The sequence below is a fragment of the Hyla sarda genome, chromosome 8 (genome assembly GCF_029499605.1).
Source record: "Hyla sarda isolate aHylSar1 chromosome 8, aHylSar1.hap1, whole genome shotgun sequence".
Taxonomy (NCBI): domain Eukaryota; kingdom Metazoa; phylum Chordata; class Amphibia; order Anura; family Hylidae; genus Hyla; species Hyla sarda.
The window spans coordinates 222674986-222696962 of record NC_079196.1 but is presented as its reverse complement, the minus strand read 5'-3'; the positions used below and the strand labels follow the sequence as shown (position 1 = coordinate 222696962).

Genomic DNA, 21977 nt, shown 5'->3' with positions numbered 1-21977 from the left:
CAGATTTGTAAATTACTTATATTTAAAAATCATAATCCTTCCTGTAATTTGCAGCTGCTTTATGCTCCACAGGAAGTTCTTTTCTTTTTGCATTTCATTTCTGTCGGACCACAGTGCTCTCTGCTGACACCTCTGTCCATGTCAGGAACTGTCCGGAGCAGGAGAAAATCCACATAGCAAACCTATCCTGCTCTGGGCAGTTCCTGACATGGACAGAGGTGTCAGCAGAGAGCACTGCGGTCAGACAGAAAGGAAATGCAAAAAGAAAACAACTTCCTCTGTAGTATACAGCAGCTGATAAGTACTGAAAGGATTAAGATTTTTAAATAGAAGTCATTTACAAATCAGTTTAACTTTCTGGCACCAGTTGATTTAAAGAAAAAAAAAATGTTTCCACCCCTTTAAGACAAGGAAGGAGGTCACCCCTCACCCCCATGCTTTACACAGACGACCCGTTCATTTGGACAGGTGCGGTGGAATGCTTGATGAGGACCGACCCGATAGCAGCCGATTACAGGGGATCTCCACATTCAGCTCTTTTTTTTTTTCGGGAGGACCTATTGTCTTGCCCCTTGAGTAACGACAAAGGTCTGTAGTGTACGGTTATAGGCAGTGTCATTACTAATCCTGCCTTGTAGTGTAACACGAGGCTCGTGCTCGAGTTTTCCGTTTTAGTGCGTCTGACAGCAGAAATATCTATCTATCAGAGACGAGCTACAAAAAAAAACCTAAAAACAAAAAAACAAAACACAACAGGCGACATTGGAGCGAGAATACGAGGAAAACAAAGTTAAACTCCCAATCTGTGTGTGTTAGTCACTCCAACCTCCACTCATACAAAGGAATACTGGTTGTTTACAGCCCGGGCCCGGGAAGCTGCATTGGGATCACTCGGGTCCTCCAAGGGGGCGCTGCCAGGCTGGAGCTGCTGCAGGAGGATGGCAGCGTCTTCCTGATCTTCCGCAGGTGACAGCCCCTCCTCGTGTTGAGTGACGGGGGGCTCCGGAGGGGGTCTGCTGCCGGCCGAGGGTTCCTCGGGGGGAGAGGTGCCGAGCGGGGTACCAAGGAGGCTGCAGGGTCCCCTCTGCGCTGTGGTGGCGGGATAAAGGATGAGGAGGCAGTGGGGGAGGATTACGGCTGCTGGCCGCCTCTGCAAGAGAAACAACAACATAACGGCCAATCAGGCTCTGACTCCGCCTACAAAATGGAGGCAACATTGAAATTGGAGGGGAAAATTAACCCCCCCCCCCTCCCACTCCAGCCAATTGTGACCCCTTTTCATTCCAATTTGTTACAGTGTATTAGTTTTATTGGACATGCAGACTGCAGCAGGATGATGCACTGAGCTCGGTAAGAATTGTCTAGGCTGGATGCAATTGTAACAAACCCTGAGCTGTGACAAGTATTCAATCTGGGAGGGGATGGCGTGCAGCTTTTGGATCTAGAATGTACAATAGCACAATGTTACCTTGGCTTATGAGATCCAAAAATACATTAGCTATACAGGAGGTCTCTAAAGTGTGCACCTCCAGATGTTGCAAAACTACAACTCCCAGCATGCCCGGACAGCCGTTGGCTGTCCGGACATGCTGGGAGTTGTAGTTTTGCAACATCTGGAGGTAGACAATTTGGAGACACAGCATAGCTTATCTGTGGGTGTCCGACTACTGGGTCCCCCACCGATCACGGTAACAGGGGTCCTTGTTCCCTAAGTGAATGGAGTGGCAGCACAAATGCTGAAAATAACAGAGAATAGTGCTCGTCTATGTAAATGCAGTAGTGGCCAAGCAGGTGCACTACAGATCCATTCACTTAGGGACATCAGATCCCCATTCTCATCATTGTGGTGGTCCCAGCAGACGGAGCCAAACCAATCGGCTATGCTATGTATAGATAATAATGCTTTTTTTTTGTTAGGATATTGTAAGGGGTTAATTAAATGTTACCTGCCAGAGTCAGGCTGGGTTCCCATTACGTTTTCCCCCATACGGGAGCGCATACAGCGGGGGAGAGCTAAAACCTCGCGCTCCCGTATGCCTTTCTATGCGTTCCCGTATGCAATTAATTTCAACCGCAGTGAAACGTTCGGTCGGCTCATTTTTTGCCCCGTATGCGCTTTACAACCGGACCTAAAACCGTGGTCGACAACGGTTTTAGGTGCGGGGAAAAGAGCATACGGGCAAAAAATGAGCCAACCGGACCGAATGTTTCACTGCGGCCGGCTCATTGAAATGAATTACATACGGGAGCGCATAGAAAGGTATACGGGAGCGCAAGGTTTTAGCTCTCCCCCGCTGTATGCGCTCCTGTATGGGGGAAAACATAGTGTGAACCCAGCCGTACTACTATTAAGGGATAATTTTCTATTACCCCCATAGGTCCTATGGGGCCACTTAAATTTCAGTCTGCACTGTATAGCCATAACTAAGCCACCTCCATCATATAAATACACAATATACTCAGTGATGTATGTTCGCTATTGTGCACATCCAAGGTCTCACCTTCCGGGGAAGGCGTTCCCAGCCGGAGGCATGGTGGTGGGTGGTAGGGGGGGGGATACATAAGGGGCATGAATGGTTGTAATCGGCACTTACATACAGTCATTCGCTCCAATGGAGATGGGGTTTGATGGTGAGTCTGGGATGCGGTGGGGAACCTCACACACGGTTGTTCTACTGTCAGCCCTGTCTCGGCCTGCAAAGAACAGACGGGGCCCAGTCAGAGAAGAAGATGCGGTGAAGGGATGAGGGAGCAATGGAGGTGAAGGGAAGGGGGGGGAAGAGAATAAGAAAACACCAAGAAGAGGCATCCAACTGGTCTCTGGTTCGTGGTCTTATCCACCTGATATTACATGCGGAAGCTTTGAGATATACAATATAATATAAAATACAAAACAAATACCATAAAATAAATAAGTAACATAAATAAAATACAAATAAATAAAAAAATAAAAAATAAAGATAGAAATAGTTTAAACATAGAACATGTTTCTATATAACAAATAAAGAATACAAAAAGATAGAAACAGAATGTTTCTATATATAAAAAAAAATGTATGCAATATATATATATATATATATATATATATATATATATATATATATATATAAAATTTTATTTATTTCCATATAATAATAATAACGATATATAAAAAAAATAAAAATAAAAAAAAAGCAAACAGAAGCCGAGAGGATGAATGAATATAGAGTTGACCGAATTTACAGTAAATTGGCTCGTAGCGAACCTCGCAGCTCGGCTGTTGATTACTTTAGTCTGCATACATTAGTTTCAAAGGGCTACAGTTGCCTGGAAAAGGTGGATACAGACCTAGGAGAACTAAGACTGTCATCCCAGATTTTTCCAGGCAACCAGAAGACTTGGAAAGCTGAACTAATTTACACAGACTAAAGTAATCAACGGCAGAGCTGCGGGGTTCGCTACGAGCCAATTTACTGTAAGTTCGCTCAACTCAATGAATGAATATTCCCTGCACTGTCACAGTATATTTCCCCCTGATAGGAGACGCGGCATGCTCACCGTGTAGCCTTTGCGAGGACACCACGTAACTGATGAGGGTGACGTCGCTGGAGCCTCCCGACTCTAAGGGGATGGGGTGAACGCGGAAGTGTTCTAGCATGTCAAAGATGGTCTGGAACCACAGGTGCTGGACTCGACACTGGCCGTCTTCGTTCAGGGACAGGCGGAGGTGCTGCAGGGAAGAGAAAGGGTTACAGCACTTGAAGTAAGATAGCATGGATAAAGAGTAAAAGGTGTATGGTGGAAATGTTTTCTTTCTGACAACCCCCCCCCCTCCCCATTTACATGCACACTTTGCTATGTTAAGCGTCTGTTTGCCAACGGCTGTCCAGGCATGTAGGGAGCTATCGTTTTGCAACAGCTGGGGGTCCCCAGTTTGAAGACCGCTGGTTCAGCATGTAAAACATAACTCCCACATTGTACTGGACGGGTTCAGAGTTCACAGCTCACCTTGGCCTTGCCCTGGAAGTTGAAAGTCAGCACGTACTCCCCTCTCCGCGTCTCGCTCTGCCGCACCAAGAAGACCCCGTGACTATTGGTGCCCCCAGCCAACACGAGCTGCGCAGCTTTAAGACGTGACAGGGTGCCGTGGAACCACTGGTACTCCGACAATGGGTGCTCCCCGTCACCAGGGTCCGGTTCTCCTTGAAACAGGAATGAAGCTGGATGAATACAAAAAAGGAAAGATTGTAATAAAATTATAGAAAACATGGCTGCCAAAATGTATACAGCAGCGGGCCTAAGCGTGTACCTGCACCGTCAGCTGTATCAGGGAAGGGGGCACTTATAGGGTTCTGTATCCGCTCCCCCTCATCGATGGGCGCTCTAGGAGGCAGCTCCGGGGGAAGGAGCTCCATGGAGTCGAAGTGTGAAGGCGTTATGGAAACGGAGCTGGGAGAGATGGAGGCAGTGGGGCGATCGGACAGACCGCCATAGGCTCCTGTGCAAATGGAAACAATTTCACAATATATTTAGGCTGTAAATCATTAAAGAGGTACTATGGTGGAAAACTTTTCTTTTTATAATTATTTTTTTTTTATCAACTGGTGCCAGAAAGTTAAACAGATTAGTAAATTACTTCTATTAAAAAATCATCATTCCAGTACTTATTAGCGGCTGTATACTACAGAGGAAATTCTTCTTTCTTTTCTGGCACGACCACAGTGCTCTCTGCTGACACCTCTGTCCAGGTCAGGAACTGTCCAGAGCAGGAGAAAATCCACATAGCATACATATGCTGCTCTGGACAGTTCCTGACATGGACAGAGGTGTCAGCAAAGAGCACTGTGGTCGTGCCAGAAAAGAAATCCAAAAAGAAAAGAATTTCCTCTCTAGTGTACAGCAGCTGGTAAGTACTGGAAGGATTAAGATTTTTTAATAGAAGTAATTTACAAATCTGTTTAACTTTTATGCAACAGTTGATTTAAAAAATTAAAGAATTCCCACCGGAGTACCCCTTTAACTCTGCAATGCTGATAAATTTACTAGGATCCCTTACATCAGTGTTTCCCAACCAGGGTGCCTCCAGCTGTTGCAAAACTATAACTCCCAGCATGCCCGGACAGCCAAAGGGAGTTGTAGTTTTGCAACAGCTGGAGGCAACCTGGTTGGGAAACACTGACTTATATACACTGTATAGGACAAGTCACAACACTTTGACTGATTAGCACAGATATTCAACCTGTTTCTCTCACCTGTCTGTGTCTCTCTCTCTCTCTTACCTGTCTCTCTCTTACCTGTGTGTGTCTCTCTCTCTCTCTTACCTGTGTGTGTCTCTCTCTCTCTCTCACCTGTCTCTCGCCTGTCTCTCACACCTGTCTCTCGCCTCTCGCGTCTCTCACACCTGTCTCTCGCGTCTCTCACACCTGTCTCTCGCGTCTCTCACACCTGTCTCTCGCGTCTCTCACACCTGTCTCTCGCGTCTCTCACACCTGTCTCTCGCGTCTCTCACACCTGTCTCTCGCGTCTCTCACACCTGTCTCTCGCGTCTCTCACACCTGTCTCTCGCGTCTCTCACACCTGTCTCTCGCGTCTCTCACACCTGTCTCTCGCGTCTCTCACACCTGTCTCTCTCTCTCTCTCACACCTGTCTCTCTCTCTCTCTCACACCTGTCTCTCTCTCTCTCTCACACCTGTCTCTCTCTCTCTCTCACACCTGTCTCTCTCTCTCTCTCTCACACCTGTCTCTCTCTCTCTCTCACACCTGTCTCTCTCTCTCTCTCACACCTGTCTCTCTCTCTCTCTCACACCTGTCTCTCTCTCTCTCACACCTGTCTCTCTCTCTCTCACACCTGTCTCTCTCTCTCTCACACCTGTCTCTCTCTCTCTCTCACACCTGTCTCTCTCTCTCTCTCACACCTGTCTCTCTCTCTCTCTCACACCTGTCTCTCTCTCTCTCACACCTGTCTCTCTCTCTCTCACACCTGTCTCTCTCTCTCTCACACCTGTCTCTCTCTCTCTCACACCTGTCTCTCTCTCTCTCACACCTGTCTCTCTCTCTCTCTCACCTGTCTCTCTCTCTCTCTCACCTGTCTCTCTCTCACCTGTCTCTCTCTCTCACCTGTCTCTCTCTCTCACCTGTCTCTCTCTCTCACCTGTCTCTCTCTCTCACCTGTCTCTCTCTCTCTCTTACCTGTTTGTGTGTGTCTCTCTCTCTCTCTTACCTGTTTGTGTGTGTCTCTCTCTTTCTCTTACCTGTCTGTGTCTCTCTCTCTCTTACCTGTCTCTCTCTCTACCTGTCTGTCTCTCTCTCTCTTATCTGTCTGTCTCTCTCTCTCTTATCTGTCTGTCTCTCTCTCTCTTATCTGTCTGTCTCTCTCTCTCACCTGTCTTTGTCTCTCTCTCTCACCTGTCTTTGTCTCTCTCTCTCTCTCTCACCTGTCTGTCTCTCTCTCTCTCTCTCTTACCTGTCTGTCTCTCTCTCTCTTACCAAACAGGCTGCCTCCAGCTGTTGCAAAAATACAACTTCCAGCATGCTCAGACAGCCGAAGGCTGTCCAGGCATGCTGGGAGTTTTAGTTCTGCAACAGCTGGAGGCAACCTGGTTGGTAAACACTGCCTTATATACACTGTATAGGACAAGCCACAACAGCACAATATTCAATAGGGCAGTAGATCACGCTTCAGAAGGCATCACGTTTTATTTTTCTTTAGTTTTGTCTTAAAGGGGTAGTCCAGGGCTGAAAAATGTATCTCCTAACTTATCCCCTATTCCGGACGGGATTGGTCCGAATTCAACTGTGACGTCACAGCCGACTGCAGCCGGCCACTAGGAGGGATAGTGGGCAGATTTCAAATAGAAAATACAATATTTTAAACACAAAAAAAAATTCTTGATGTATATTAGAGATATGTTGTAGTACATAAGTACGACAACATATAAAAAGTTCATGACAGCGCCCATTTTAAACCGGCCGTTAAACAACCGTTACAAAATCCCAGTCAAGTCTATGGGATTTTGTGATTAGCAGTTATGACCTGTTAATGCCCATTATGAATAACGGACGTTACTTTGTGACAGGAGAAAATGAGTGCATGTACCGTTAATTTTTCTCCCGTCACAAAATAACGTCCGTTATTCTTAAAGGGGTACTCCGCCCCTGGGATCTTATCCCCTTATCCAGAAGGATAGGGGATAAGATGTCAGATCGCCGCGGTCCCGCTGCTGAGGACCCCTGGGATCCCCGCTGCAGCACCCCGCTATCATTACTGCACAGAGTGAGTTCGCTCTGTGCGTAATGACGGGCGATACAGGGGCCGGAGCAGCGTGACGTCATGGCTCCGCCCCTCATGACATCACGGCCCGGCCCCTTAATGCAAGTCTATGGCAGGGGGCGTGATGACTGCCACGCCCCCTCCCATAGACTTGTATTGACTGGGGCGGGCCGTGACGTTACGAGGGGCGGAGCCGTGACGTAACAATGCTCCGGCCCCTGTATCGCCCGTCATTACGTGCAGAGCGATCTCGCTCTGCGCAGTAATGATAGCGGGGTGCTGCAGCGGGGATCCCGGGGGTCCTCAGCAGCGGGACCGCGGCGATCTGACATATTATCCCCTATCCTTTGGGTAGGGGATAAGATGTCTAGGGCCAGAGTACCCCTTTAACGGGCATTAATGGGTCATAACTGCTAATCACAAAATCCTGTAGACTTGACTGGGATTTTGTAATGGCCGGTTTTAAGGGTTTCCTTGACGGAACATTATAACGGGTCTTTACAACTGAGAAATGATATAGTGTGAAAGCAGCTTAAGACTGCAGATACAGAGCATTTGTGTTTGGTTACAATTTCCTAGGATGTCATGGTTCATCCTAATACACTCGAGGTGCCCAATACTGAGAAGTATCATAGAAAATACCTCATGTGCCTCCAGCTGTTGCAAAACAACAACTCCCGTTAGAAGTACGGCATTCTGGGAGTTTGCAACAGATGAAGGCACACAGGGTGGGAAACACGTCTGGGTCACGTACCTTGGCAGAGCTGTTCGCTGCTCTCTGTGGGTCTCAGAGGTAGGTCCCGGCTGGGCATGCTTTCTGAATGGTTTATGTGTGGAAGGTCTGAGGTATCAGCTCCGTCCCTGCTGGAAAAAAGACAGAACAAAAAGAAGCTTGGAAAATGGTGTAATGGGAAATAATACCAAAAATTAATGAATAATCAATCTTTAAAAGAAAATAAAAAAAAAATAAAAAAAAATAAATGAGTAAAATTTATAATAATTATACTTATAATAAATATATAATGACATAAAATGTACATCAATTGTTATAGTTTAACAAAGACTTAATCTACAATAATAATGTGTAAATTACACTGGAAATTGCTGATCCAGAGTTCACAGCTCAGTGTTTCCCAACCAGGGTGCCTCCTGGTGTTGCAAGACTACAACTCCCAGCATGCCTGGACAGCCGTTGGCTGTCCAGGCATGCTGGGAGTTGTAGCTTTGCAACATCTGGAGGCACCCTGGTTGGGAAACACTGTTGTAGCTACTCATTCTGCAGACTTCAGAGCTGGAATCTTTTAGAATCCTCCACTGGTTTAGAATCTGTACAGATCTGGTGATTTACATTCTGTTACGTGTCATCTCTTTACACCAGGATGTGCATAGTCCATTTGGTGCAGGAAGGACTAATTCCCCTGTATTCTGGCTGCACACATAGGCTAAAGGGGGCGCCTGACCTGTTATACACAGTAACATGTAGCAGATCTTTCCTATTTGAGGTTTACCTGGACAACATGCAGTCATATATGTCAGAGAGCCAAGACCTCATCTGCAGAGGGTCCACGGACTCCAGGATATATTCTGAGGAATTCTCTATCTGGAAGCAAAAAAAATAAATAAATAAAAAGAAAAGTTAGTGTGTGTGGTCACATGGTCCTTGGTCACATGTTACTTATATGTCAACTAAAAATATAACCAAAGTCAAGTCAACCCTAACATGAGGGTCGGGGGTTTATTGTCTTCAGTCCATAGGACATCTATAGGACTTCCGGTACATCTCCTGATCAGGTTACTCTCTGGCTGCAGAGATTGCCCAGGATTTAGTGCAGACTGGAAGGCAGGTAGGTGCAGAGAATAGTAAGTGCGGGGGATGGGACATGAGGACGAGAGCATCATTATTGTTTTTTTTTCTCCCTAAAGGATTAGGTAGAAAGACTGGGCAACACACCAGAATAGACAGGTGAGACAGACAGGTAAGAGAGAGAGAGAGGGGAAGATAGAGAGACACACACACAGACAGGTAAGAGAGAGACACACAGACAAGTAAGAGAGAGAGAGAGAGAGAGGCAGACAGGTAAGAGAGAGAGAAAGAGACACAGACAGGTAAGAGAGAGAGGGGAAGAGAGAGAAGAGAGAGACACACACAGACAGGTAAGAGAGAGAGAGAGACACACACACAGACAGGTAAGGCTGGGTTCACACTACGTTTTGTCCCATACGGGAGCGCATACGGCAGGGGGGAGCTAAAAGCTCGCGCTCCCGTATGTGACCGTATGCGCTCCCGTATGTCATTCATTTCAATGAGCCGACCGGAGTGAAACGTTCGGTCCGGTCGGCTCATTTTTGCGCCGTATGCGCTTTTACAACCGGACCTAAAACTAAAAATGAGCCGACCGGACCGAACGTTTCACTCCGGTCGGCTCATTGAAATGAATTACATACGGGAGCGCATACGGTCACATACGGGAGCGCGAGCTTTTAGCTCCCCCCTGCTGTATGCGCTCCCGTATGGGACAAAACGTAGTGTGGACCCAGCCTTAGAGAGAGAGAGAGAGAGACACACACACAGACAGGTAAGAGAGAGAGAGAGAGAGAGAGACAGAGACAGACAGGTAAGAGAGAGAGAGACAGGTAAAAGAGAGAGAGAGAGATACGAGATAGATAGATATATAATGACTGCCACAGAATCCAGACATCCACCGGGTTGTTACCTTTAGCACAAAAGTGTTCTCCTTATCTGGCATCTCCAGAGGGGTTGTGGTCCGTACATCAGCTATAGATGAGCAGAGGATGCTGACCCGTGGCTTGGCGGCCTGAGAGAAGATACATATAAATGTAACCAGTGCGGATCTGATGACACATTCAGGGCTACAATGTCACCTCCTACTACTCTCACCAATTGTCCCCATCAAATAAAGCAAAACAAAAAGGTTTATGACTGCTGGGGGGTGTCCCAAAGGTCGGGGCCCCCCCCCCATCAACTGCGAGAACTGAGGGTCCCAGGTTTTCCAGTTATGCATGCACAATACCACGTTGTAACAAGCAAATTTTAGCATAATTCCCAATGCAGTCTATAGGACTTCTGCCAAATTCATAGATTGAGCGCTTAAGTCTTCCGAAAGCGGGTCAAAATTTTACATATATCCTGCTGCCCGAGCTATAGCTGGAGTTGCCCTTTAAATAGACTAAACCCTTGAATTTCGGGTTCTTGAGGGTCCTTTTCCTGCTACACATCTTAGATCAGCATTTCCCAACCAGGGCGCATCCAGCTGTTGCAAAACTACAACTCCCAGCATGCCCGGACAGCCAACGGCACGCTTGTTGGGAAACCATGGCTTAGACTTAAAGGACATCTATAGTGCAAAATAACTTATCCCCTATCCGAAGGATAGGGTATAAGTTATAGATCGCGGGGGGGTCCGAGCGCTGGGGCGCCCCGTGATCTTCGGTATGGGGCCAGAACAATTTACAGGAAAGGGGGTGTTACGTCCCCGCATGACGCGGCGGCTGACACGCCCCCTTCATGAATCCCATAGAGATACATGGAGGCGGAGTGTCTGCCGCGGCTTTCTGCTGGGGACGAAACTTCACTTCTGGCAGACTGCCGCGGCCCCGTCCAGGAGATCCCGGGGGCCCCAGCGCTCGGACCCCCCCGCGACCCTTAACTTATCCCCTATCCTTTGGATAGGGCATAAGTTATTTTTCGCTGGAGTACTCCTTTAAAGGGGTACTTCACTGGAAAAACATTTTTTTTTTTACATCAACTGGAGCCAGAAAGTTTAACAGATTTGTAAATTACTTCTACTACAAAATCTTAATCCTTCCAGTACTTATGAGCTGCTGTGTGATCCACAGGAAGTTCTTTTCTTTTTGAATTTCCTTTCTGCATGACCACAGTGCTCTCTGCTGACACCTCTGTCCATTTTAGGAACTGTCCAGACTAGGAACAAATCCTATCCTGCTCTGGACAGAGGTGTCAGCAGAGAGCACTGTGGTCAGACAGAAAGGAAATTCAAAAAGAAAATAACTTCCTGTGGATCATAACAGCAGCTCATAAGTACTGGAAGGATTAAAGTTTTTTTTTATAGAAGTAATTTACAAATCTGTTTAACTTTCTGGCATCAGTTGATTAAAAAAAAAAAATGTTTTCCAGTGGAGTACCCCTTTAAAAGCTCAGGACGAGGATTCAGTGTCACATGATCATCTCCAAAAATAAAACAAAAAGTCCCTAAGTCCTTGAGTCATCGCCATGTGTCCTATTATACCAATATGGCCGTCATTACATGGGTATTCACCCAGCTTTCCTGAGACTACTGAAAGCCACCACATAGTATCCCTAGATAGGAACTAAGCAAGTTCACCATTCAGAAGTCTAGGAAATCGGGGTGGTCCTATCGGCCGTTACCTTGGGAGGAATGTAGAACTCCAGCAGGTAGCCCTCGGTCTCAGCCTTCCGCAGGAGAAGCCGGCACTTCTGCCACCGGGGTTTGCTGCTGCTGTTGACCTCCTCGGCCACCACATAGTTGAGGACCCCTTCCCTCTTGACACCCCGCAGGTCGGCCCTGGGGGCAGGAGGCCGGCTAAGCCTCAGCTTCTCGAATCTATGCGTCCATCTATCCCCTGCGGCCCTGCCCGCTGAGGAATTGCAGTTGCTGTTGGCCCCCGTCTCGTCGGTGGGAGATTCCGCCGAGCTTTTCCACTGCAGGATCCCCCTGACACTGCCCCGCACGCTGCGGCTCACGTTACGGAGCGAGAAGCGCTTTTTAAGGCGCGGCTTGGCGGTGGCAGAAGATGTTGAGAACTCCTCCGAGCTGTGGGACTGACTGCTGGAGAGGCCCGACGTGATGCCAGAAGAGTCCTGCCGGGGCTGAGTCTCTACCGGGGAGGCCAGAGAAGAGTCGCTGCATGTCTCCGACAGGTCCCTGGTGGAGGTTTGCGCTCCGGTGAAGGGGGCGATGCTGCAGCGGGTGGGGGAGGGACCATCCGTACCGTGGGTCTTGTTCACCTCGCTCTCGAAGTGTTCCACAAAGTGCTCGGCGAACCGTCTGGAGAAGCTGCTCTCGGCCCCCGGCGTGGCGTACTGCGGGTTCTCGCTCAGGAAAGCTCGGAGGCGACGGGCGAAGTCGAGAGCAGCAGCGTGAGCGTGGATCTCACAGAACTCCTTCCAGTTGGGCGACGGAGAGGAGGAGGAACCCTCCAGGGGGACACTACCATTCATGGCGGGGGCTCCGGCAGTATCAGCTGCTGAAAGGAGAAGAGAGGAGAGGTAAGATCTACAGCATCGCAGGGATACAGGTATGTACATCACATGTGACTGATATAATCTCTATATATTACATCATATGTGACTGATATAATCTCTATATATTACATTATATGTGACTGATATAACCTCTATATATTACATCACATGTGACTGATATAATCTCTATATATTACATCACATGTGACTGATATAACCTCTATATATTACATTATATGTGACTGATATAATCTCTATATATTACATTATATGTGACTGATATAACCTCTATATATTACATCACATGTGACTGATATAATCTCTATATATTACATCACATGTGACTGATATAATCTCTATATATTACATTATATGTGACTGATATAACCTCTATATATTACATCACATGTGACGGATATAACCTCTATATATTACATCATATGTGACTGATATAACCTCTATATATTACATCATATGTGACTGATATAACCTCTATATATTACATCATGTGACTGATATAACCTCTATATATTACATCATGTGACTGATATAACCTCTATATATTACATCACATGTGACTGATATAATCTCTATATATTACATCACATGTGACTGATATAACCTCTATATATTACATTATATGTGACTGATATAACCTCTATATATTACATTATATGTGACTGATATAACCTCTATATTACATTATATGTGACTGATATAACCTCTATATATTACATTATATGTGACTGATATAACCTCTATATATTACATCATATGTGACTGATATAACCTCTATATTACATTATATGTGACTGATATCATCCTCTTATAACGCTCCAGTACTGATATAACCTCTATATATTACATCATATGTGACTGATATAACCTCTATATATTACATCATGTGACTGATATAACCTCTATATATTACATCACATGTGACTGATATAACCTCTATATATTACATCACATGTGACTGATATAATTTCTATATTACATTATATGTGACTGATATAACCTCTATATATTACATCATGTGACTGATATAACCTCTATATATTACATCATGTGACTGATATAACCTCTATATATTACATCACATGTGACTGATATAACCTCTATATATTACATCACATGTGACTGATATAACCTCTATATATTACATCACATGTGACTGATATAACCTCTATATATTACATTATATGTGACTGATATAACCTCTATATATTACATTATATGTGACTGATATAACCTCTATATATTACATCACATGTGACTGATATAATCTCTATATATTACATTATATGTGACTGATATAACCTCTATATTACATTATATGTGACTGATATAACCTCTATATATTACATCACATGTGACTGATATAACCTCTATATATTACATTATATGTGACTGATATAACCTCTATATTACATTATATGTGACTGATATAACCTCTATATTACATTATATGTGACTGATATAACCTCTATATATTACATCACATGTGACTGATATAACCTCTATATATTACATCACATGTGACTGATATAATCTCTATATTACATTATATGTGACTGATATAACCTCTATATTACATTATATGTGACTGATATAATCTCTATATATTACATTATATGTGACTGATATAATCTCTATATATTACATTATATGTGACTGATATAACCTCTATATATTACATCACATGTGACTGATATAATCTCTATATATTACATTATATGTGACTGATATAATCTCTATATATTACATCACATGTGACTGATATAATCTCTATATATTACATTATATGTGACTGATATAACCTCTATATATTACATCACATGTGACTGATATAATCTCTATATTACATTATATGTGACTGATATAACCTCTATATTACATTATATGTGACTGATATAATCTCTATATATTACATTATATGTGACTGATATAACCTCTATATATTACACCATATGTGACTGATATCATCCTCTTATCACGCTCCAGTACTGATATAATCTCTATATATTACATCATATGTGACTGATATCATCCTCTTATAATGCTCCAGTACTGATATAACCTCTATATATTACATCATATGTGACTGATATCATCCTCTTATAACGCTCCAGTACTGATATAACCTCTATATATTACATCATATGTGACTGATATCATCCTCTTATAACGCTCCAGTACTGATATAACCTCTATATATTACATCATGTGTGACTGATATCATCCTCTTATAACGCTCCAGTACTGATATAACCTCTATATATTACATCATATGTGACTGATATCATCCTCTTATAACGCTCCAGTACTGATATAACCTCTATATATTACATCATATGTGACTGATATCATCCTCTTATCACGCTCCAGTACTGATATAATCTCTATATATTACATCATATGTGACTGATATCATCCTCTTATAACGCTCCAGTACTGATATAACCTCTATATATTACATCATATGTGATTATATCATCCTCTTATAACGCTCCAGTACTGATATAACCTCTATATATTACATCATATGTGACTGATATCATCCTCTTATAACGCTCCAGTACTGATATAATCTCTATATATTACATCATATGTGACTGATATCATCCTCTTATAACCTCTATATATTACATCATATGTGACTGATATCATCCTCTTATAACCTCTATATATTACATCATATGTGACTGATATCATCCTCTTATAACCTCTATATATTACATCATATGTGACTGATATCATCCTCTTATAACGCTCCAGTACTGATATAATCTCTATATATTACATCATATGTGACTAATATCATCCTCTTATATTGCTCCAGTACTGATATAATCTCTATATATTACATCATATGTGACTGATATCATCCTCTTATAACGCTCCAGTACTGATATAATCTCTATATATTACATCATATGTGACTGATATCATCCTCTTATAACCTCTATATATTACATCATATGTGACTGATATCATCCTCTTATAACGCTCCAGTACTGATATAATCTCTATATATTACATCATATGTGACTGATATCATCCTCTTATAACGCTCCAGTACTGATATAACCTCTATATATTACATCATATGTGACTGATATCATCCTCTTATAACACTCCAGTACTGATATAACCTCTATATATATTACATCATATGTGATGATATCATCCTCTTATAACGCTCCAGTACTGATATAATCTCTATATAATACATCATATGTGATGATATCATCCTCTTATAACGCTCCAGTACTGATATAATCTCTATATAATACATCATATGTGATGATATCATCCTCTTATAACGCTCCAGTACTGATATAATCTCTATATATTACAGCATATGTGACTGATATCATCCTCTTATAACGCTCCAGTACTGATAATCTCTATATATTACATCATATGTGACTGATATCATCCTCTTATAACGCTCCAGTACTGATATAATCTCTATATATTACATCATATGTGACTGATATCATCCTCTTATAACGCTCCAGTACTGATATAACCTCTATATATTACATATGTGACTGATATCATCCTCTTATAACGCTCCAGTACTGATATAATCTCTATATATTACATCATATGTGACTGATATCATCCTCTTATAACGCTCCAGTACTGATATAATCTCTATATATTACATCATATGTGACTGATATCATCCTCTTATAATGCTCCAGTACTGATATATCCTCTATATATTACATCATATGTGATGATATCATCCTCTTATAACGCTCCAGTACTGATATAACCTCTATATATTACATCATATGTGACTGATATCATCCTCTTATAACGCTCCAGTACTGATATAATCTCTATATATTACATCATATGTGATGATATCATCCTCTTATATTGCTCCAGTACTGATATAACCTCTATATATTACATCATATGTGACCGATTTCACCAGAAACAAGAGCCACACAAGAGGCCCAGCGAGCCATGAAGGTGACAAGTCAGCAGGTCACATGACTCTATACAAAGCTAAAGCAAGTCCCCACTATAACAGCAGTACAGTGATCCCCGATCTGTGATGGCCCCGACATACGATAATTTCAACATACGATGCTTTTGTATGTCGGGGCCATCGCATAAACGGCTATCCGGCAGCGCAGACTGCTTCAGCTGCCACCAGATAGCCGTTTAAGGTGTCCCGTGTGGTCCGGTGATGGTCACTGACCTGTACCCGACGTTACGGACCGTCCTCTTCGGGCTCCGCTGGATCGCCGTCGCACTCCATCGTCATCAAGTCGCCGCACACGCCGTCCCGTCATCCAATAGGAGTGGTGTGCGAAGCAACGTGATGACAGCGATGAAGAGCGACGATCCCGGCCAGCAGAGACAATCCGGAGCGGCGGTGACAGCCTTTGGCTGTCCGGACATGCTGGGAGTTGTAGTTTTGCAACAGCTGGAGGTACACTGGTTGGGAAAAGGCCACCTGTGCATGCTGGAAGTTGAAGTTTAAAGGGGTACTCCAGTGAAAACTTTTTTTTTTTTTTATCAACTGGTGCCGGAAAGTTAAACAGATTTGTAAATAAATTCTATTACAAAATCTTAATCCTTCCAGTACTTATTAGCTGCTGAATACTACAAAGGAAATTATTTTATTTTTGGAACACAGAGCTCTCTGCTGACATCACGAGCACAGTGCTCTCTGCTGACATCTCTGTCCATTTTAGGAACAGTCTTCTATGGGGATTTTCTCCTACTCTGTACAGTTCTTAAAATGGACAGAGGTGTCAGCAGAGAGCACTGTGTTCGTGATGTCAGCAGAGAGCTCTGTGTTCCAAAAAGAAAATAATTTCTTCTGTAGTATCCTTCTACTGGAAGGATTAAGATTTTTTTAATAAAAGTAATTTACAAATCTGTTTAACTTTCTGGCACCAGTTGATTTAAAAATAAAGTTTTTCACCTGCGTACCCCTTTAACTGGTTGGGAAATGCTGAGGCCCCTTTCACACTACAGGTATCATCCTGCTTTTTTACTGCTGTTATTTTACAATAACGGAGGAAAAAAACAGATGCAATAACTGGTAATAAAGGATGATAACTGATGACCATCATCCGTTATTTTTAATGTTTTTTTTTTCTTAAAAAACCTGATGTTGTTCATCCGTTATCATACGTTATTCCCAGTTACATCCGATTTTTTTAAATCAGGTTATTAACCCTTTTTTGTAAACCTGTACTGAGCATGCCCAGTACAAAAAACGGACAATAACAGATGATAACGGATTTATTTATTTATTTATTTTTTACATCCGTTTCCCATAGACTTTAATGTTAAATTTTAACGGCCGTTTTTTTTCACCATTATTTTTGCTGGATCAAAAATTTGTGCACGCACCGTCTTTTGTCAATAACGGACATTAGTAAAAATGGACATACCTGATGCAAAAGGATGGTCAAAAAAGCCCATTGACACGAATGAGATTTTTTGACGCCAGTTTTCAGGCCTTTTTGCCGGGAGTTAGACTGCATTCACACCACGTTTTTGCAATACAGTTCCCGTATCAGGTTTTTGATGAAAAACTGATTCCTCAAAACCGGACAAGACTGTATCAAAACGTGCGTACAAATGTTATCCCATATACGGTTTGAAAAATGATGCCCGGTTGCATCCGTTTTTTTAAGAAAAAAACTTATACGTTTTTAACTTTTCACTCCATTATGAATTAAGTTTCACTTGTTTGATTGAAATTCCAAGAAAAAAAACTGTGCAAAGTAAAAAAAAACGTATGGTGCAAACCAGATGGAACCGTACGCACATACAGTTCTGTAGGGTTGCCATTGACTCTCATGTAAAAAAAAAAAAAAAGTATACGTTTCAATACGGTTTTTCACCCGAACCAAAAACTGTTGTAGGCTACGGTTTTGGGTACGGGAAAAAAAAAAACGGACAAAACCGTACAGGATGCAAAACGGACACAACTGGATACATCTTTTGGCGCACAGTTTTCAATGGAGAGTCAATGCATAAGGTTTTCAATACGGTTCTCACATTGAAGACGTATACGGGAGCTGTATTGCAAAAATGTGGTGTGAATGCCGCCTAATAACCGAGGTTTTTACAGGATTATTCCTGTAGTGTGAAAGGGGCCTCAGAGTTTAAAATAAAAACAAACAAACAAACAAACAACAAACAAAAAACAAACCATGCTTTACACTGCAGACTGCACTTGCGGAACTGGAAAACCAGAAATCAGTCTAGACCCGTCCCGTTCTTCTCCCGTCAAAAATAAAAACGAACATTAAAAATAAAAACAGACAATAACGGATGCAAATGGATGTTATCCGTTTGGATCCGTTATTGTTCAGTTAATAAACCAGAATTTTTTTATTTTTTTTTGTTCTGAGCACGCTCATAAGTAAAAACTGATCAAAAAACTGATGCAAACGGAAGACATTAAAGGCTCATCCGTTTTCCATAGACTTCAATGTTAAATTTACTTTATCCGTTTTTTTTTCTTCCGTATTTTTTGACGGAAAAAAAAAATATACTGCATGTGCCGTTTTCTCTGCCGTCAAACAAACGGAAACGAGTGCAGACGGGTGCAAACGGATGTAAACGGTTTGTAAAAAAAAAAATCCCATTGACATGAATGGGATTTAAAAAAAAACGTATTTAATCCATTTACAAGCCTGCAGGAACGGAACCGAAACAGGGTTAAAAAAAAAAACGGGGGCGTGTGAACGCACCCTTACATTACAAAGTGAGTGAAACCCCCCTATGCTTTACACTGCAGGCGGCACTCGCACAATTAAAAAAATGGCGCTATAGAAATCAGGTTCTTATCACAAAGCAAGTGAAGACCTCCATGCTTTACAGTGCAGGCTGCACTAGCAGAATTGGAAAACGGTGCCGTATAGAGATTAGTGTCGGGCGCGAATATTCGCAATGCGAATTTTTATCGTGAATATAGCGCAAAATATTCGCAATTACGAATAGTCGCATTTTTTTTTTTACACAGTGCTCATCCCTCCCTGCTTCCAGCTTGTGGTGTAAACAAGGCTCCAATACTAGTTACTGCGTCAGACTGGCGGGTGCCCGAAAATTTGCATATGTGAATTTTCGCGCACATTGATCCCTCCTTTCTTTAAGCTCTTATCACGCGATAATGCGCATGCAAATTTGATGGCGCATAGTGAAAAAAATAAAAATAAGAAAAGGCCACGAATATTGCGAATATATTTGCGAAATATTGCGAACTCGAATATGGCCTCTGCCGCTCAACACGAATAAGAGATCAGAACAGTGTTGCCAAAGCAGAGTGCCTCCAGCTGCTGCAAAACTACAACTCCCAGCATGCCCGGACAGCCAACGGCTGTCTGGGCATGCTGGGAGTTGTAGTTTTGCAACAGCTGGAGGCACACTGGTTGGGAAACACTGGATCAGACAATGAATAATAATAATAATGGCGGACATTAGGGTGGTCCTCCGCAGACCACAGGTGTGATACTTACCTCTCGGCATCATCCCCTTGGCCTCTCCCCATCCTGTCCCGGATCCTCTTTGCACAGGGCCCCCGGGATGTGGCCCCTGGCTCTGTGTGATCCTCCTGGGTTGTGGCCCCAGCCTTTCTGCCGCCTGGCTCCCTAGGTGAGGCTGGAGGCTCCGCTGATCTCCAGTTATGGGGGACAGATCAGGGGCCTCAGGTCATGGGTGGACTATGTGGGGCCCCAGGAAGGAGGGATGTTATGTATTCACTGGGGGGCCCCAGAGGGGACAGCCCTGAGGTGGTGGGTGGGAAGCCCCCTGCCCTGTGACGTGTGGCCCCTACACTAGTAATGTGCGGGCATTGAGGGGCCCCAGTGTCGGTGCAGGGTGGGTGGGCTCCTGTCAGTGCTGGCCTCCTGTCACTCGCTGAGAGCGGGCCCCACTGCCCTCCTCCTCCCGCAGGTCTAAGCCCCCTTTTCCCCGGTCTCTCACAGCCTCATCCCCCTCGGCCTCCTCCCGGTATGTGCGGCCCCTCCCTGCGTGGATCCCCGGTCCCTCTTGTTGACTGACTCGGTCCAGTCCCGTCCCAGGGGCTGCGGCCTCGGCACTACGACGCCTGCGCACTGAGCGTGACGTCACCACAAGGACCAACGAGGAGAGATGTAAACAAAGCCAGAGCGTCTCTCTCGTACCACAGAGAACTCGGTGCGTTCAAAGGGAGCGCCTCCCGGGGCTGAATACTAGTGGCGCCAGCGACCCCTAGAGCCGGGCGGTGTGTACTACACGTGTGTGGCGCATCCAGTGTCATTTGGCCTTTGTGAACAGGCGTCTAGACTCAACACTACTCAGAGGAGCCATCATTTATATATACAGCAGTGTTTTCCCAACCAGGGGGCCTCCAGCTGTTGAAAAACTACAACTCCCAGCATGCCCGGACAGCCAAAGGCTGTCCGGGCATACTGGGAGTTGTAGTTTTGCAACAGCTGGAGGTACCCGGTTTGGAAAACACTGATAAGGGTGGGTTCACACCACGATTTTGCTATACGGTTTTCGGCATACGGTTTCATAAAAGAAACCATATGCAACCGTATAGAAAACCGTACCCATAGACTTCCCATTCATAACTGTATGCACCATAATGTATATGGTTGTCTCCATTTTTTAAACCATGCAGTTTTTTAACTTTTTTTTTTTCGGACAGAAAACAGTAGTCTACCACAGTTTTTGGTCCGGGTGAAAAACCGTATAAGGCTGGGTCCACACTACGTTTTCCCCCATACGGGAGCGCATACGGCAGGGGGAGCTAAAACCTCGCGCTCCCGTATGTCACCGTATGCGCTCCCGTATGTCATTCATTTCAATGAGCCGGCCGGAGTGAAACGTTCGGTCCGGTCGGCTCATTTTTGCGCCGTATGCGCTTTTACAACCGGACCTAAAACCGTGGTTGACCACAGTTTTAGGTCCGGTTGTAAAAGCGCATACGGCGCAAAAATGAGCCGACCGGACCGAACATTTCACTCCGGCCGGCTCATTGAAATGAATGACATATGGGAGCGCATACGGTGACATACGGGAGCGCGAGGTTTTAGCTCCCCCTGCCGTATGCGCTCCCGTATGGGGGAAAACGTAGTGTGAACCCAGCCTAAGGCTGGGTTCACACTACGTTTTTCAACTACGGTTCCCGCATACGTTTTCTTTCAAAAACCGTATGGGAAAAAAATGGATGGAACAGTATGGGGAAAAAGTAAGCCGTATGCGTTTTTAACCCCTTCAGGACGAAGCCCATTTTGGCCTTAAGGACCGGAGCGTTTTTTGCACATCTGACCACTGTCACTTTAAACATTAATAACTCTGGGATGCTTTTAGTTATCATTCTGATTCCGAGATTGTTTTTTCGTGACATATTCTACTTTAACATAGTGGTAAATTTTTGTCGATACTTGCATCCTTTCTTGGTGAAAAATCCGTAAATTTGATGAAAAATTTGAAAATTTAGCATTTTT

The 21977-nt window shown here is 43.9% G+C and overlaps 1 protein-coding gene across 1 annotated transcript; it reads right to left on the bottom strand.

The window, feature by feature from the left end:
• Positions 1 to 274: 274 nt before the first annotated feature.
• On the bottom strand, positions 275 to 20612 carry SH2B1 (SH2B adaptor protein 1). The gene is given in 10 exon segments (XM_056533605.1): positions 275 to 1057; positions 1059 to 1150; positions 3538 to 3709; positions 3988 to 4199; positions 4289 to 4477; positions 8005 to 8111; positions 8759 to 8850; positions 9965 to 10066; positions 11659 to 12497; positions 20001 to 20612. Coding segments are annotated over 10 exon segments (2043 nt in total). The 5' UTR covers positions 20014 to 20612; the 3' UTR covers positions 275 to 832.
• Between the last annotated feature and the right edge of the window lie 1365 nt (positions 20613 to 21977).